The sequence below is a fragment of the Accipiter gentilis genome, chromosome 14 (assembly GCF_929443795.1).
Source record: "Accipiter gentilis chromosome 14, bAccGen1.1, whole genome shotgun sequence".
In the NCBI taxonomy this organism is placed as follows: domain Eukaryota; kingdom Metazoa; phylum Chordata; class Aves; order Accipitriformes; family Accipitridae; genus Astur; species Astur gentilis.
The window spans coordinates 22,615,233-22,632,668 of NC_064893.1; the positions used below are offsets into that span (position 1 = coordinate 22,615,233).

Genomic DNA, 17,436 nt, shown 5'->3' on the forward strand with positions numbered 1-17,436 from the left:
AACCCATCAAAATATTTAGACATACCATACAGAATGTATGGAAATATGCTATCAAAGCGGGCTTGCGGGCTGCCATTGGGACAACGAAAGAGCCAAGGAGATGGTCCCCAGCCCATGGAGCTGGCCCTACGCCCCGGCCCGTCTGCAGGTGAGACCTGCTGGGTCCAGCTGCGCTGCCCTCAAGACGAGCTGGTGGGGAGCGGATGGCGGGCTGGCAGGTCCCCTCTGCAGACCCCGGTGTCCTGGGCTGCCCTCTGCCCCCCTCCCTGGGCCCGGCCAGGCACAGAGGGGTGCCGGGAGCTCGGGAGAAGGGGAAGCCAGAGCTGCCCCCTCGGGACTGCAGGGCTGGGTGCTGGGCTCCGGAGGGGGAACCCCACTCCCAGCTGAGCCTCGAGCTGCGTCACCCTCCCAGGCTGATCCCTGAAGGGGCAATTCAGATTGCAACCGAATCTCAGCGGTGGGCATTTGTGAGCGAGGAATGACCTGGCATGGAGGACAAGACGGCGCAGCTGCAGAAGGGTGTGAGAGACTGAAAGAGTTAACGTCTCCAACATTGCGGTGGGGCGAGTTCAGCTTAAAGACAAACCCTGCAGAGCAAGGAACCAAGGTGGGTAACCCATCCGCTCAGACATCAGCAGCTCAGGCAGGAGCGGGAGGGCGTGCTGGTGGTGCTGGAGGGTGCCCAGCTCCCTGTTCTGATAAGCTCTTCTGATGCAAAGGTCAAACAATGGCCACGTCTGCAGGGAAGGAGAAGTTACTCCACAAAGGACGCCCGAGCCCAAAGGCTCACAAACTGCTCATGAGCCCCACGAGTTCGGGTGCCCGCCCGAAGGAGGGGCAAGGATGATAAAAGGACGCAAACTAAAGCCCCGGTCGCGCAAACCCGCTGGAGCTGGACCCCTCGGCTGACTGAACCAATGCTGGACCCAGGGCCGGTGAAATCGCTCACTCTTCCTTTCTCCATCTCTCTGTCTTCTTCTCCCTTTCCTTTTCCACAATCCCTACACCTCATCCGTTTTGAGACATAAACCGTTGACCAAGTCTGAGACTAAGAGTGGATCCAGTCATTCCTGGGCCCTTCTCTGAGGAGGGAGTCTAGAAAGCAAGGGGGTCTGCTCTGAACCTCGTGGCTCAACGGGAGGGATCTCCTTATTCCCTGAATCGATGTGCATGGTTACCCTGGGTTACCCGGTTTACAGAAGTAGTCTCATGCCAATTGCTGTTGTGAGAAACCTTGCCACCTACTACCACGCCTCCCCAGTTCAGTTTGCTTCTGTCATGAATAAAATCTTTAACTGATCGTTTGGTGTCGTTTCACCGTAATTTAGCCCGAGGGAATTTCAAATTAAACACGACTCCCCGGTCTGTCCAGTCTGGGTCGTGACAAAGGGCTTGAGCTGGCTGGCGGCAGGGAGGCCAGGACCAGCAGGACTCCCCGCGAGGGAAGGGGGTTGCCCTTGGGGAGGAGAGCAGAAGCAGCCACGGCGTTGTCCTGCAGCCATCCCGGGATGGGAGCGCTCAGGGGCCGCCTTTGGGCAGCGGAGCTGGGCTGGGGGATGGACCCCCAGCCGGGCTGAGGTGCCCCGTGCGACTGCTCAGGGCTGGGTGCTGGGGCAAGTGGCTACGAGGGATCTCCTCGTGACGCATCTCTGCAGACTCCTTGGAGAACCGCTGGCGGCAGCAGGACTCTGCCCAGCGCGGCGTTCCTTCGTTTTAGGTTCTACCGAAGCGCAAAAGCGTGCTTCGTTCATCTCGGGGGGCAACACAAAAAGTCCCCGGCGTTCCCCGTGAGGCTGCAGCCCCTCAAGGGCTTGTCCCCAGTCCCCCGCTGCGCAGCCGGCACCGGAGCTCCCGTGTCACAGAGGTGTGATGTCACGGCCCGTGTTCCAGCTGCAACTGCCAGCGCCCGGCGACGAGCACAAGGCAGACGACCTTCTTCTCCCCTGCTCCCGACGCAGCCCTTCTGCCCTGCTCCCAGCCCAGCCTGTCTCCTGTGCTCCCGGTGCCTCGGCGTCATGAGTCAGCCCTTCTCGCCTCTCCCAGCGCCTCACTCCCCATCTTGGTGCTGCCATCTCGGTGGCACGGTGAAGGCTTGGAGGAAGAGGACGCTTGTGCCGCTGGAGGTACAGCCCCGCTCCGCAGAGGCGGGCAGCCCCGCACTGCCTGGGCAGGCTGGAGCAGGCACTGCGGGGGTGGCGTGGGCTGGGGGCCCCGCTGTGGGAAGCTCGGGGGGCCGGGAGCTTGGCTTGCCCTTGCCACCCATCCCTGCAAGGCCAAGGGCTGGGAGAAGTCCTTCTGGGCTGCTCGTCCCCAGCTGAAATCATCGAGCATCCCTGCCTGGGGGGACATGTCAGCAGGGGAAGCCCGAGCGAGCACCCTGGGCTCCTGCCGGAGGGAGAGATGCTGGCCAGGAGCAGCCAGGTCCTGCCCGGAGCCTGAGCCGGTGCCTCCTCTGCCCCTTTCCAGGCTGGAGCCAAGGGAGCTCAGCCCTGCCAATGGAGCGGCACGGAGCCGAAAAGCCACCTGCGCAGAGTAAGGAGCTTCTGGGTGCCGAGGCAGGCACGGGGCTGGGGTCTGCGCCTGGCGGGGCCGGGCTCTGTGCCCGGGGCCCCGCGGGGCAGGGAGCAGGGAGCAGGGAGCAGGGAGCAGGGCCGCTCACCCCTGCCCTCTCTGCTCCGGCAGATCCGGAGGACGTTGCCGCTTCCCAAGCTGCTGAAGGGCGTGAAGCGCAGGATGGTCCGGCTGCAGGCGCTGGCCCGTCAGTGCTGGTGGGTGCTGGTGGCGAAGGAGCTGCCCAGCCTCCAGCCAGCTCCCGCTGGGGACGTGCCCGGGGGCCCCATCGCCCCACGGCTCTCCCCAGGCGGTGAGAGGGGGCAGGGGTGCCGAGAGCCCCGTCCCACAGGTCCGCTCGGCTGGCCAGGGCAGGACCAACGCACTGTTCTGCTTGGCTTTTGCCTTAGGCTTTTCCGCCTCGCGCTGGAGGCTCTGGAGCCGGCTGCCAGCAGCGTGGAAGCGGAGGCAGAGACGGAGGAGGAGATGGAGTGGGAGGCAGCGACGGACCCACCAGCAGCAGGACAGGCACCTGCTCCCCACCCACTGCCCGCAGTCACCGTGGGCTGCCTGCCGCCGGGCTGGGGCTGGGGCTGGGGCTGGGGGGCCCCGCTGCAGGGACTCGGCGCCTGCTCCCCTTGTCCCGGCGGCACAACCGCCACCACCGCGCTGCCCTGCGCTTTCTTTGGGCCGGGCAACCCAAGCCTCACCGGGTAGTGCCCGGCCCCCAGCCCCAGCCAGGGCTTAACCCCGGCGGCAGAGTCCTGCTCTCCCCGACGGAGATGTGGGGCTTGGCGGGGCTGGAGGGCAGCTTGCAAGAGAAAGATTCATAGTTTGTTGTAGCGAGCCGCTGTTTTGTGAATAAAGAGTTTTACTTAGGTCTTTCAGACGCCAGCTCTCTTTGCCTTTCTTTGCTTTGGGCACAGGTGGCATCTGCAGAGCTGTAGTTGCCGCTTGCTCTGGGTTCCCAGGGCTGGAGGCGGCTGGGGCTGCTGGCACGGCCGCCCCGGGGGCAGGGGGTACCTGTGTAGAGAGGGGGTCCCTCCCACTCACGGGGGTCACGGCACTGGGCACCAGGGAGGTTCTGGGGCTGGTGGAGAGCGGTGTCCCCAGCAAGCAGCACAGCTGTCCCCAGCACAGAGTGAGCTCGGAGGTGACCGACCCCTGCAGCGATGCCACCAAAGCAGGCGGGAGCTCTTCTGCTCCCCTTCCTGCCGGAGGAAAAGAAAAGGGAATCCCGGGCTAAGAGCCAGGGTCAGGCCGTAAAGCGCAAGATCTCGGAGGCTTTGAACGAACCTACACCCGCTCAGGGCTTTGTTTGGTGTCCCGCTTCGCTCTGCCCCACGCCATCGGGAGCGTGGAAAGCGTGGGAGCACGGAGAGAGACAAGACGGAAAGCAAAGCAATCCTTGCCCTGCCCGGATTGCTGCTGCTGCCGGCAGCGGGCACCGGTCACTGTTCCCTACTCGGGCTGACGCGCGGAGTAGGCAGGCAGTGCAGCCTGCGGCACAGAGGGTGTGGGGGGCTTTTGGCCTTGCCTGAGGGGCTATGGGCATGCGTGGGTTGGAGGGCGGCTGCCGGCATGGGCTGCCCAGCCAGCAGAGGCGAGCCTGGCCGATGGCACTGTGGTTGCAGGGGCAGGGCTGGTGGGAAGGGCGGGGTGCAGGAGCTTGGGATCCTGGAAAGGGGCAGGACTGCAGGATTTTGAGGACCCTGGCAAGAAACAGGACCACAGAGGCAGGGAGTTGTGGCAAGTGGCAGGCTTGCATGACACCTCTGGGTGCGTTGGAAGCGGAGAGGCTGGGCTGTGGGACACAGGTGTGCGTGTCCTACACGCTCCCGGCACAGCCCGCTTTGGGGTTGGTGAAGGGGTGCCGCGGGGCCCATGCGTGCAGGGTCCTTGGATGTGGGGTGCGGGGGGTGGGCAGCTGTGGGTACTGGCAGAGGGGCCCGAGGGGATGCGATGCTGTGGGGTCCAGGGGTGCGGGATGCCGCGGGGCGCAATAGGGCCGGGGGTGGGGGGTGCGGGAACGGGGCTGCCCCCGGGGTGCTCGTTAGCCGCAGCCCAGCCCCTTCCTTAATTAGCAGCGGCCAAACCCGCTCATTAGCATCAGCTGGGGCCAGGTGCCCTCCCCGCCGCGGCGGGCGGGAGCGGGCGGGGAGCGCTGCCGGCCATGGGGGTACAGGCAGCGGTGCCGGCAGCCGCAGCGGGGCTGGAGGCCGAGCTCGGACGGAGCCGCGGAGCCAGCGGCGGGATGGGGCAGCAGCGTGGCACGGCCGTGCTGCTCCTCGCCCTGGGTAAGGAGGTTTGGGGTGTCCGGGCTTGGGAGGGGCCGCTTTCCCGGTAGCACGGGGGGGGCGATGGGGTGTCCCCTCCCTCCCAGGACCACCGGGTCCTGGCTGCCGGTGCTGAGCTGGCCGTGCCCCCCCCCCCCCCCCCCCCAGCCCCAGGCCAGGGCTGCTGGTACTGGGTGCAGGTGAGTAGCCAGGGCAGGCTGGGAGCAGGGTGCCCCGACTGCCCCTGTCCCGGCTCCCTGCCCCAGCAGAGCAGCACTTTCAGGCTCTCTGCAAACGCAGACAGGGCTGGGCGCAGGTGGGGGATGGCACGAGGTTCCCATACATGCTGCGTGGAAGGGAGAGCTGGCTGTGCCTGGGTGGCACTGGCACTGTGACGGCCCAGGGGTGCTCAGGTCTCACTGGGAAGGAGGTGGGCCAGGCTCACGCCAACCCCTTTGACGGCTGGTAGGGCACCTGGCCGGGCTGCTGGCATCGGGTACCGCCTGTGCCAACATTTACCAAGGCTTCTCGGACTGCATCCTCAAGCTGGGGGAAAACATGGCCACGTATGAAGAGATGGATGGCATGGAGCTGCAGGGATTGCACAGAGTCTGTGGGTGAGTGTGGCCCCAGGCCAGGACCCCCTGCATGTCCCACCCCGTGGGGCCGGTTCCGGACGAGGGAGGGTTGGGGGGGGGTTACCTGTGGTGCGCAGCCGGTGTGGCTTTTTGGCGTTGCCCTGTGTTGGGTGCTGCTGTGTGAACTCTTCTCCTGCACTCGTGAATCGTGCCAGTGTGTGCACACACACACGTGCTCCCCACCTTGCTCCAGTTTCAGACAGGAGCTCCCTCCCTCCCTCTATCCATCCATCCATCTGTCCGTTTGTCCATCTGCCGCTTGGCTCCAGCCAGAGTTTGCATCTCCGTCCCTTAGCAATAGCTCCAGCCACCAGGACTTGTCCCATGACCCCTTGCATGCCTGCAGCCAGGAGGAGTGGGGCTGGAGGGACCTGACCCCCTCTGCCCCCTGGGAAAGGCTCTTCTGGACACCTGGGTTTCAGGCAGCAACTTCCACGTGGCTGAGCTGCCCCAGGGTGCAGGGCTGCAGGGAGCAGCCTGCACCTGGCCTCAAATTGGATCTTGTTGCCCAAAGGAAGCCTTCTCCCTCCCTTCCTCCCTGCTGAGACCCTTCGTCCTTCTGGCTTGAATTTGCCCCATCCCTGGTCTTTGTGAGTTTGTAGCAAATGCCCCAAGATGATGGTGTAGGGGGGACATTAACTTCAGCAGAACTGAAATAATAGTAAAAGAGTTGGGTAATGAGGGGTGGTGTTGGGCAGGTTTGGGGAAAGGTCAGCTTAAAAAGCAAATGAACAGAAGCAGGGGGGGGGGGGGGGGGGGGGGCGGGCAAGTGAAAGGTGGAAACAAAATGTTTGTGGAGATAAATGGAAGCAGCTTTGTGTCCCTAGCAGTGAGTTGTGGGGAGTGAAAAGGAGCTATAAGGAAATGCAGACAGCAATTAAGTGAAAATCCATGTGCCTTGGGGTGGTAGAAACCTGCTAGGGCGAGGCAGAGGGCCGAGTGCCCTGCAGGTCAGGCTCTCCAAGCTGCTGAAAACCAGCCCATGGGCTGGGAGGAGAAGGCATCACCCTTAGCAATGGGATGGAGGCTCTGGGACCTGCTCTGCGGTGCCAGCACAGCTGGCTGGCAGTGGATGGGGCCATGGCAGGGCAGGGGGCAGCCGGGACGGGGCAGTTGGTGGACGCAGGTCGGGCTCTCAGCGAGCTGGGACAAGGAGCTGGTGCTGCTGCCGAGACAAGCCGAGGGTCCCCAGCCCTCTTGCCTGCCCCAGCTGAAATATCTAACTTTGCTTGTTGTCAGGAGTGGAAAACACTTCAGCAAAACTCTTTTGCTCAAGGAGAATAGAAAACTACCTACCTCCCATTTTTTTAAAAAAATGATTTATTTTGTCCCTGCATTCCCCTGCCAGCAAATGTGCCAATGGGAGGTTGGCTGTGACCTGCTCTTTATTCCCCCTTCTCCATGGGACAGCCTGGCTCAGGACAAACAGCCTCTCTGGGACATGGCTGAAGGCTGGGTTGAAACAGGAACTGCTCTGGTTTGGTCTGCAATATATACTTTATTTTTGAAAATGTGGCTTCTTGGTTTTAGAAAACAACCGAGCATGCAGCCCAGCATGTGCTGTGGTTGACTGCTGGAGGAGCGATTCCTTTGCTGAAACTCATGTGAAATGTGTGAGTTGAGGTTTGGGGTTTTTTTACATGCTCTGGGGCACTACCCATCATGGAACAGGTCCTGGGATCTTCCCTGCCAGCAGGACCAGGGCTCTGCACCTTCTGGGACATGCCAGCTTCTCCTTCTGGTGCCGGTGGACAGCTTGGGCTTGCTGTGGCTGCAGGAAAAAGTTGGTCATGTCTCAGCTTCCTGCCGGGAAATATTTCTGAATTATTGCCTTTAACCCTCAGCCTTCTCCACTGCTGTCTGCTTTCCTGGTGCCATGGTCCTCTCTCTGGGAGCGTGGGTGAGGTACGGATGTGGAGCTGGGAGCCAGCATGGGGCTGGTGGCATCTCGGCTCTGCATGCGTGGTGCTGCCCCAGAGCCGGCCTGGGCAAGCTGCTTGACAGCAACCTGCCTGGCTGAGCAGGTGGAGGCTGTGGAGGGTGAAACATGGGAATTGCCATCCCAGCTGAAAGCAGAACAACATCCCCCTCCACCTTCCCCCAGCCACCCTTTGCCTGAAGACATGGGCCAGGTTTAACTCTCGCCTGGCAGAGCTGCCTTCTGCTGCTGCCGCAGCTTGGGAGTGAGCGCGGGAGGTTACTTGGGTTGGCATCAGCTTTTCTCATTATCTGGGGACATTTGTTCTGCCAGAATGACTCAGTTTAATGAACTTCCTCACAGCTGGCATTCTGACGTAAGCCCTGGTAGGAAAACTGAGTGCTCAGGTCTGTGTGTCTGCACAAGGTGTCGTCTCCAGCACAGGGCACTTGGACAAAACCAAGCTGTCCCCTTCCTATGCACAGGGTCCCTGTTTGGCCAGGCTGCGTGTCCTTCCCAAGGGGTGGCACATGTGCCTGGTGTCCTGGCAGGACGGGGAAGGTGACAGAGCCAATTGCTCCTGTCCTCTAGGCAGTCACCAGCTTGCAGGTAAATTATGGCCTGGAGATGGTGCACAGCCCCAGCTAACACGGAACAGCAAAACTGAGGGGGAGAGGAGGGCAGGAGGGTGTCTTGGGGTGCAAGTTGCTCACTCGGTGCTGTGGACTGGGGGAGCCAGCTGGGACCCAGGGAGATGCTGCCTGTGGCTGGTCCCTGCCTTGCCCTGGCATTGGGTGCCAGGACATGCGTTGCTCCAAAGAAGCTGCAATACAAAATGCTTTTCTGAAACTCTTTTGAGATAAAAGAAACTGTCTTTGAAAGAAGTCATGGGGGGAAAGTCAGTGGCAAGTGTGGCATAGAGCCTTATCTGTCCCTTGGGGAAGTTTTTGTTTTGGAGAGGAGCCACTTCCAGAAGACAGGATGGCCTGTGGCATTTGCTGAGGCTTTCGGGCTCCTGCTGTTTTATTTTGTGGGTTTGTACCTACAAAACAGACCTCAGCTGTGAATTCAGCTATCAGGACTAGTGTGTGTGCAGCAACTTGCCAGGCTGTGGGTGCCCTCCCCATCGCAGCACCTACAGCAGCCTTTGGGGAGTCTGATACAGAGTCTAATGCCCCACTATCCTGAGATACTCAGTAGAAAAAAAAGAAAAAAAAAAACAGACAGGGATGCCCATTCTTGTCCTCCCCACCCTGGGGGTGGGGGTGACATGGCCCAGCCTGGTACCTGCTGTCCTTGTCCCTGGACAGCTGGAGCCCACCCCTCCCTACTCAGCTTGACACCTGTGGGCAGGGAGCTTGTTGGAAACACCTCGAAACCAGCTGCTCCAGAGCCACTGTGCTGCTTCACCAGAGGTAAGGAAGGAGCTCAGGGAGGGGATAAAGCCTTGGTAGGCTGGATACTGCTCTGGATAAAGGCAGTGTGGGGTCATCCCACACGGTGCTGGCCCCAGCATGTCAGACCAGTGAGGTGGTGTCCACTGTGCCCTTCTGGGGACCGTCTTCTCGGGGGCTATTGTTTTCAGCCCCATTTCTCCTGGGTTTTTTCCCTGCTTGGTTCTAGCTCTGGATCTGAAAAAAAAAAAAAAAATCGAAGTTGCCATCCCCAGGGGAGGCAGCCAAGGGGGTCTTAAGTGAGCACATTAGTCATTAGCAGAGGCTAATACCCAGCAGATAAATGGAGATGTGCCTAATGAGAACACAGTGAATAACTCCTCCTGCCCATACCTTAGTTATAATGCTGTGACGGTCTGTGGGAGCCGTTGTCCTTCTTGCTTTGTGCTCGCATTTGGCCCTTGACTCAGCTTGGAGAAAGCTGAATGAAAAGTGCTGAGCCTTTGTTTGCAGCCCGTTTTAGATACTCAGGGTGCTCAGTGCTGAAGGGAAACATTTGTTGATGGAAAATAATGGATTTTATTGACTTCGAGAGAAAGAAGAAGAAAAAAAAAGAAATTGCATTGTGTTTGGGAGTTTGGAGTTTTAGCCAAGATGCTCTGGGAGATGATGGAGGGGATGAATAGTCTGGGCAACTTGCACAAAGCACAGAGGTTGTCGCTGCTTGAAGGGCAGGCTCGGGGCAGCAAGGCTCTGCCTGGCATCTTGGTGCTGTGCTGCTGCAAAAGGACTGATGGTGTGGTGTCTCCCCTGGCCACAGGTACTGGGATGAATTTCACACGTGTGCCCTGACAGCACTCTGGCAGTGCCAGAAGGAAGCAGCGGCAGTCTGGGAGATGCTGAGAAGAGAGTCTCGAAAAATCAAGTTTCAAGGCAGCTTGTTCGACCTCTGCAGCCCTAGCATGGCCCAAAGCTTTGCCTGGACCCACGTTCCCAACATTTCCATCCTCAGTATCCCCCTCATCATGACTTGGCTGAACTTATAAACTGCAGCTCTGTATCGCAACAAAGGTGGTGGCAGTGTGTGTGAGGTGGCATCTTTCTGATCATTTTTCCAAACCTTTGAGCAACATGCTGTGTTGTGCTTGGTGAACACTTGGCTCCGTACTGCGCCTATGAGATGTGGAAGAGCTCGGCAGCATCTCCTGAGTTTTGCTATTTCTCTGTAATTTGGGATAACACCTGTCCCCTTCTGCCTCAAGGCACAGGCATGGATCTGGCTGACTGCAGAATTTGGGAACTTGTAGGTACAGGGCAGAGGATTTGGGGAAAAGTGATAAATTGGTCATGAATGCTGGATTCTTTTGCATTCTTCTATGGCCACTGGAAGCAAGCCTGTTTACTTTGCTGATTCCTTCCACCAGATCAGCTCTCCAGATTTTTTATTTGGGCACTGAAAACAAGATGGGCATTATTACAACTGATTTGTGACGTGCAGGGGACTGTGTATGTCCTGTCAAAGGCAGAAAGGAGACCTTACTGCCCTGTACTGGCCTTTTTTTTTCTTTGAGGACATGGCTGAAGAATAATCGTAGGTGCATGACCTCTTCTCTTCCACACACCTGGATTCCTGAGTAACTCCTGTTTTATGTGTAAATCCCTTCTCTACAGAAGTAGAGGGCAAAAATATTTGGAGGGAGTGTCAAGCTAGCATGGCAAAAAGGATTTATAGCAACTCTTTTGCTTTAAAGCATTCTCCAAAGGTACCTGTAAGCAGCTCTGTGGGTGGCAGCGTGTAATTCCAGAGCATTAAAGTTTGTTGTAGAGCCTACAGCATGGTAGAAGTTATTTGTCCTGCCTTCTGTTCGATAGCACAGTCTCTTATTGCCCTTTTTGTGGCTCAAAGTGTTGTTTAGTTTTGCAGCTTCAGTACAAGCATGAAACTACTTGCAACCGAGAGATGCTTGCAAGTGATTTCTGGGTATGTTAGAAAAACTCAGCAGTGTTTTTGGGCAGTATGATGCAATTCTGTGTTTTAAGGATGCTACTGAAGCTCTGCACCCTGCCTGGCTGCACAGGGCCAAAGAAGCCATGGTGACACAGCGTGGGTCTGTATCCTGTTCCTGTGAGGGCCTCAGGGCAGTTCCTCACTAAGAGGTCCTGATAGGACCTTCTGCTACTTCCAATGTGTTCCCCACGTGGTCCTCCCACTCTGAAATAGGGAAGGAGCTGGTTGTCTTCATGCTCTAAACTATGGCTCAACTGCTGGATGTGGTGGTAAACTCCATGTTCTAATAATGGGACTCAGCTGTCTTTCATCAGATCTGAAATTTCCATGTTCAACTACTGAGGTATTTCAGCCTCACTTTCCTACATCTGTCACGCATCACTTTGGCTGCTGTCACAGACTGTCGGCCCCTTAACAGGGCATCTGTTTTGTCTTCAGCAGGGGCAGGCAGCTGCTAACAGCGAAGGACAGCCTTGCGTGGAGCTGGGGAAGCTCAAGGCTCCTTATAGTCCTGAGAAGCATTGAACAAGGACCTCACGCTGATGGTTTGAGCACTGTCTACCATAAGAGCATGAGCAGTAGATGCCACCAGCCATAAATGGATCAGTAGGTTCTGAAACAGTGTCCCCAAACCTGAAAATGTGCTTTACAGCATGAGCAGGGGATGTGGGGCCCTGCTAGCCCCAGAGATCCCACTGGATGCGTTACAGGCACGTGGAAAAGCTTCTCCTACAGCGAAGGATCTTCTTATCAACAGTGGTGTTGGGCTTTTTAATGATGGGTCACGTGGCTCTCCATTGGCGTTCACACGTTCTTCCTCTTATCTTCTGTATCACTTAACGCTCTGTTCCTGCAGCAGCAGGAGGGAACAAATAAATTGAGGCAAATTCCAAGAAATAAGTCAGGGAGGAGCAGCTGGTGTTCAGACAGCACTTCAGTGCAAGGTACCTAGGCTTTCAACAGACAACAGGGTTGGTACTTACGTACTTGGCATCTCGGGCACAAACCCTTAACATAAGTAGTGGAGAAAGGGTAAACCAGAGCACTGCAGAACCTGGAGTGAACTACTTGGCTGCTTCAGTTTTTCTTCTTATCCTGATGCAACAGCAGCATATGCTGTTTGATTCTGTTCCCCCCTCCCCTGTTATGTCTTCTCCTGCCTGTGGTTTGTAGCTGGGGAAAGCTGAGGCAAGTGGGTATCATGTACAACCAAGGCTGGAGTCTTTTTGGATCTAAATCCTGTACCTGCTCTTCATTTAGGTTAGGTGTTTAATGTCTTTAGGAAAACAAATAAGCACAGTCCCACATCCCACAACCCTTAGCTTGTCTTTGGATTTGGCATGTTTGTCTCTGTTAAAATTTTCTACTTTTAAATAGCTTTGGGAAGGGGAATGTAAAAGTCTCAGCAGAGATCTCCAAGAAGTCGTCTTTTTGCAAAAGCATGTATGCAAATGGCTAGCTGACACTACCACTGTCTCTAAGAAGAGCAGGTGTTGAGGCATATCTTCCCTGGAAGCAAATCCCTCAACTCTATTGCACACAAAACCCAAAGAGTCATTAAGAAACAATGACCATCTGCCACCATTCTGGTATGGAGCAGCAGATTTCTTTAAAGCCAAAGGTGCTCCTAAATCTGACTGAAAGCATGTGAGTGAAAATTAGGTCTCACAGTATGGGAGTGATGAGTTTCAGAAGCTCCATCCTCAATCAATATTTCATTTTTAGCAGAACTTCCCCTATGACTAGGACAATTATAGTAGTTTTCCTTTAAAAAAGAAAAAAGTAATACACAAATTCAGTCCTCAAAGGCAAAGTCAGCAGACTTTCAGACAGAATTTGTAATCCTACAGCATACTTCATGCTGATGCAGTGCAGCTTGTTGGATGTCCTGCAGACTCTGTGTTAAGTCTGCATTTGTCAAGGATTCTTCTCGTGGTTTTGCTGAGTGTCTGCAGATACAAAGCTGTACCTGCACTTCACACACACACTGCCCCCCTGCTCCTGCAAGGGATGTTGCTGAAGCAGTTACAGCATATCTCATGTATTCAGAAAGGAAGGAGGTAAGTGTTCCTCAGTCCAAAGTTTTTATCCCCGTTCTTACAGGGGAACAAAGCACCTCTTTAATATGGTCTCACAGCAACTCTGGGATCAGCTGCCCATTCTCCTTTAAGAAATAGGATGAATGTGGCTTTCCTTCTGCTCTCTCATATTCACTGTAATTAATCTTCTAGCTCACATTTGCCTTAAGACCACCCCTGAAGAACACAGGAGTTCACACTGTGCTTCGGTGTGGCGTTAAGCCTTGAATTAGACCTGCAAACTTTCCCCATGCAGGTTTGGGATGTTCTTTCTCAGTAATAGCAACAAAAAGCAGTAGAGGACAAAATGACCCTGAAACAGTCTCAAAATATGACTGCCATCAAGCCAGTGTTTGTCAGCCCCGAGGCAGAACATGCCTTCTGCTGTGTACCCTGATCCCAATTGCATGCACACTTGCTGCCCTTTTCTGAAGGGAGATACTGGCACCTACTGGAAGACCAGTTTATATCTAGGCTGAAGGTGACTGGAAGAAAGGCAAATGTCCTTATATATAAGAAATGAGCAGATTTTGAGAAGGGATGAATTGTGTTACTGACTGCACTGCAGAGTTGCAGGGGAAGCCCTAGGAAGTGACCTCTGGGTGGCCCTCCAGCAAGTGTTGGCTCCTGCCCAGAAAAAACGTGGGTAAACTCTTCCCTTTGAAAGACTGCCGCTGTTTAAAATTCTGCTTAAAGGGGGTTTTGGTCAGGAATAGGTCCTGGCAAAATCTCAGAATATAAAAAGTTCTGTCTAAACAAACATAACTGGCAATCCTCCTCTGCAGCAGACTGGCCAAGTATTTAAAACATCAGGATGTTATCCTGCCTCAATTTACAGTATCTGAATGTGAGAGCAGGAATTGAAATACAGCTCCCCCAGCAACAAAAGAACAGCTTCAAAGACTTTATCAACTTCTGCATCTCAAATCATCCCACCACTTTTCAACAAGCTGAATTAGCACTTAAAAATATTAACATACAAAGGAAAATTACTGCAGCAAGATGCTGCACAGGAGAAAAATCTGTCTTCAGAACTGGCTCTGCCCTTGTTTGGGCTTGCACAAACTGGCCATCCCTCAGCAGAAACCAGGCAGGATGCAGGTCTGCTTGCTTGGACTGTGGGGTCTGGTGGAACCATCCAGCTTTGGCCCTGTAGCAGTAAGGTGTTGTTCCTGCCTGCCCACAGGTGACGTTAATTTAAAGTGCCTCTAAATAAAGGCACATCCTGTTACTTTGAGAAACAAGCAGCAGTCTCTTACTTAACTAAACATCACCTGTACCAGACCAGATCTGTTGCTAGACTTCTGAAGCCTGACTGGAAGACTCAGACAAGTGGGAACGGTAGCGTAGCTCCAGGACACCTTTGCAGGCTTCCCCAGGACAGCTTCAGCCTCGGGCTGAACACGTGGAGACCATGGATTGCTAACACTCCTCCTGAAGTGAGGATTATGCTGGCTGACTTCCTAAGACAGCACTCACCCATGCCTTCATTTCAGAGCAGAGGTATGAAATAATTATTGTAGGAAATTTTACGTGCCCTAGACAGTGGACATCTTCCAGCCATGTGTTCTCTGGCTGTATCCTTCTGGTGCCATGATACAGACACTCACGGTATTTCTGGAAGTGCCCAGCTTCCCAGGAGAACTATAACACACTCACAGCAACATATTTTTATTATTACAAAAGATTTCTTCAGCAAACTGCTGTCTGACATCTGTATATTAAACATGGAAACAGCAAACAAACCCATCTAACATTATAGGTTATTGAGGGTCTCAGCTGGTGATTCAGGTAAGTACAATTATTTTCCTTCTCCCCATCCATTCACTTCCTTGACTTTTTTTCCAACCAAAGCCTAAACAAGTTACAGATCGGAAGCAGCAGCTCCCAGTCCCACTGCTCACTGTGCCAGCTCCCGCAAGAAGAGCTGACCGCTGCATTACCCACATAGGGCACTCCCACATTTGTTAAATTCCAGATGCTCCTCACGCATCAAGTCTTGCTACCTGGCTTTTAACAGTCTCATGAGTGAAGAGTGTAAGAGCACACTCACCATACAGTCATATTAAATGCTTTGTGTTAACAAAATAAACATCTGCTCCTCCTCCGTTGTTGGCTGATGCCAGGGGAGATGCTCACACTCATGCAGTCACCAAGGTCCAAAAAAAAAAAAAAAAAAAAAAGTCTAAACAGACCTGCTGTGCTTCTTCAGTGATGATTCTCAGGCATTAGACACACTTGTGCTGGAAACAATGACATAATGCAGCATGTTATTGCCAGAGCAAGTCTATACGTTGGATTTGGGGGCAGAATTAAGGGGGATTTCTCTGAGTTCTATCCTCATGCAGAGGTACTCCCCGATAGCAGCCATCAGCGCGGTGCACACGATGTGCACCAGCCACCACGTCAGGGTTGAGGGAAAGTGCGAGTTATAAATCCAGCAGCCCAGAAGGTGGAAGAAGTGAACGGTGACTGTGAAATCCAGGCACTGCTTTCCTCGGCGGATGAAGTACAGCAAGCCCAGAGCACTGCAACATAAAGAAAGGAATCAATAAACAAACTGTGCCAAGCCTATGGCAAAGGGGATACAGCAAGAGCTATCAGCAGTTGTCAGTGCTGATTATTTATTGGTTTACGACTTCTTAAATGTTTTAAAGATAGGTTGTTTCTGACCTCTCTCCTGGCTGCTGCAGCAAGACTTACATGCTTACAGCTTTTTAATTACATGATCGCAGGGAAATGAGCTTTTAGTGCAGAGAACCAGGCAGGAATTTTTAAACTATCTCTCCCAGTAATCTTTGCCCAGTAGCAGGGGCAAAATACATTCTTATTTATAGATTAGTGTTTGCTGAGATCCATTAATTCTAACTTTCAGCACAATCTCTCACAGAAGCAAATCTCGTTCCCAGAAGGGAAACTGAGGCAGGGAAGTAAAATGACTTATCCAGGCTCTAGAAAGTCAGGAGTCAGCAGTTCCCAACTGCCCTCAGCAGACAAGCTCAACCAGGCACAGGGCTTTCAGGAGATGTTTTGAGAGAGGCAATACGTCACGCTGAATTCTCTTAAAGTTTAATGTTAAGGAAGAACGAGACATGGGTGCTCCAGCTAGTTGCCGACTTACCAGGTGAGTGCATTGAGGATGAAAGCCATCATGGAGAGCCTCCCCGGCGGGGTTGAGAAGCCTAAAATCTACACGGGACTATTAGTAGGAAACCGCGACACAAATCACAGCCCACAGCACATAATCTCCTCCCATGGCCCAGCCGCATCGGCATGGCCCTGCGCTGATTGTGAGCTATAAGAAGAGCCTGAGCAGTTACGGCAGTCCTTCTAAGAGGTCCATCTCTCTGTCTGGGGGTACCTATAGAAAAGGGACAGGTCTGTTTCTCTACTGAGGGAGGGTGTGGGGCGTCCGTGTCTCCGTACTGGGGCTACCTATATGGGGGGAGTTTTTTATACTGGGGGTACCTATACAGGGTGTCTGTCTCTACACCGGGGGTACCACCTGTTCAAAGGGAGGGGTCTGCCGCCACACTGGGGGCACCTACACAGGCAGCGGGTCTGTCTTTATACCGGGGGGCAGCTACGTGGGGTGGGGGAGGTCTACCTCTATACCGGCGTGCTACCGACGGCGGGGGGGGGGGGGTGTGTGTGAGCTCTCTCTAACACTGGGGAACGCCTACACGGGGAGGGGGGTCTGTCTCCCCCAGGGGAGCCCCCGAGCAAGGCCCCCCGCCCCTGGAGCCCCTGCCCACGGCGGCTCCCCCGGGGCCCGGGCGGGCCGGCGCCCTCACCTCGTCGCTGAAGACCTGGTGGAGGGAGGGCCCGGTCCTGCCCAGGGTGCCGAGGAGGGCGAGCCAGAGCCCGAGCGAGCTGTAGTAGCCCGCCTGCAGCAGCACCATCTGCGCCACGATCAACGCCGGGTCCCACACGTAGCTGCGGAACTGCGCCGCCATCGCCCGCCCGCCACAGCGCGCCGGAAGTGGCGGCCGCCGCCGCCGGGCAGCAGCGCCCCCTAGCGCGGCGGAGGCCGCGGCGCTGCCTCTCGGGACCGCGGGCTTGGCCTCTGACCCCGACCCCCACCCTCTGACCCCGCGCTGGCCGCGACATGGCGGGCGGCGGGCCCGGGCCCCGGCCCGCGGCCGGGGCTTACCGCTGCTTTCCGCCCCCGCTGCAAGGCAGGTAAGCGCCCGGCTGCGGGCCTCAGGTCGGCCCCGGGGAGCGGAGCCCGCCGGTTAACGCGGCCCGGCTCCGTGCAGGGCCGGTGGTAGCGCCCGGGAGCACTCGGGCCTTGGGCGAGGGCTGAGGTATCGCCCCTGAGCGCAGACCGGGCGGCCGGCGGTGGGGAAGCGGTCACGCCGGGAGGCCACAACCAAATATTTGGTGATTTATACGGGAGAGGTTTGTCGGCAGCGGGTTTGGGCTGTGCGCCGTCTGCCCGGGGACCAGCGCCCGGCCCTTTCTCATGCTGGCGTGCTTTGGGCTTTCCCCATCTCCTGCACGGTGCCGATCGGGGTCTGTTTCCGTGGATTCAACAATTTGGCTGGGCAGCCCTTGCTAAAAAGACACAGATA

General features: G+C 55.7%; 2 protein-coding genes and 1 long non-coding RNA gene across 3 annotated transcripts; 2 read left to right on the plus strand and 1 right to left on the minus strand.

The window, feature by feature from the left end:
• The first annotated feature begins 303 nt into the window (after positions 1-303).
• Positions 304-1,300, plus strand: LOC126045847 (uncharacterized). The gene is made up of 2 exons (XR_007508156.1): positions 304-607; positions 720-1,300. It is a non-coding gene; the product is annotated as an uncharacterized LOC126045847 (long non-coding RNA).
• A 3,403-nt stretch (positions 1,301-4,703) lies between these two features.
• On the plus strand, positions 4,704-10,066 carry LOC126045841 (neuritin-like). Its single transcript, XM_049817404.1, has 3 exons — positions 4,704-4,847; positions 5,296-5,443; positions 9,597-10,066. Exons 1-3 carry the CDS (start codon positions 4,724-4,726, stop codon positions 9,820-9,822), a joined length of 498 nt encoding a protein of 165 aa, XP_049673361.1. The 5' UTR covers positions 4,704-4,723; the 3' UTR covers positions 9,823-10,066.
• A 3,912-nt stretch (positions 10,067-13,978) lies between these two features.
• On the minus strand, positions 13,979-16,839 carry SYS1 (SYS1 golgi trafficking protein). Its single transcript, XM_049817405.1, has 3 exons — positions 16,657-16,839; positions 15,984-16,051; positions 13,979-15,390 (listed from the first exon to the last, which is right to left on the minus strand). The coding sequence occupies exons 1-3, from the start codon at positions 16,816-16,818 to the stop codon at positions 15,150-15,152; spliced, it is 471 nt and encodes a 156-aa protein (XP_049673362.1). The 5' UTR covers positions 16,819-16,839; the 3' UTR covers positions 13,979-15,149.
• Between the last annotated feature and the right edge of the window lie 597 nt (positions 16,840-17,436).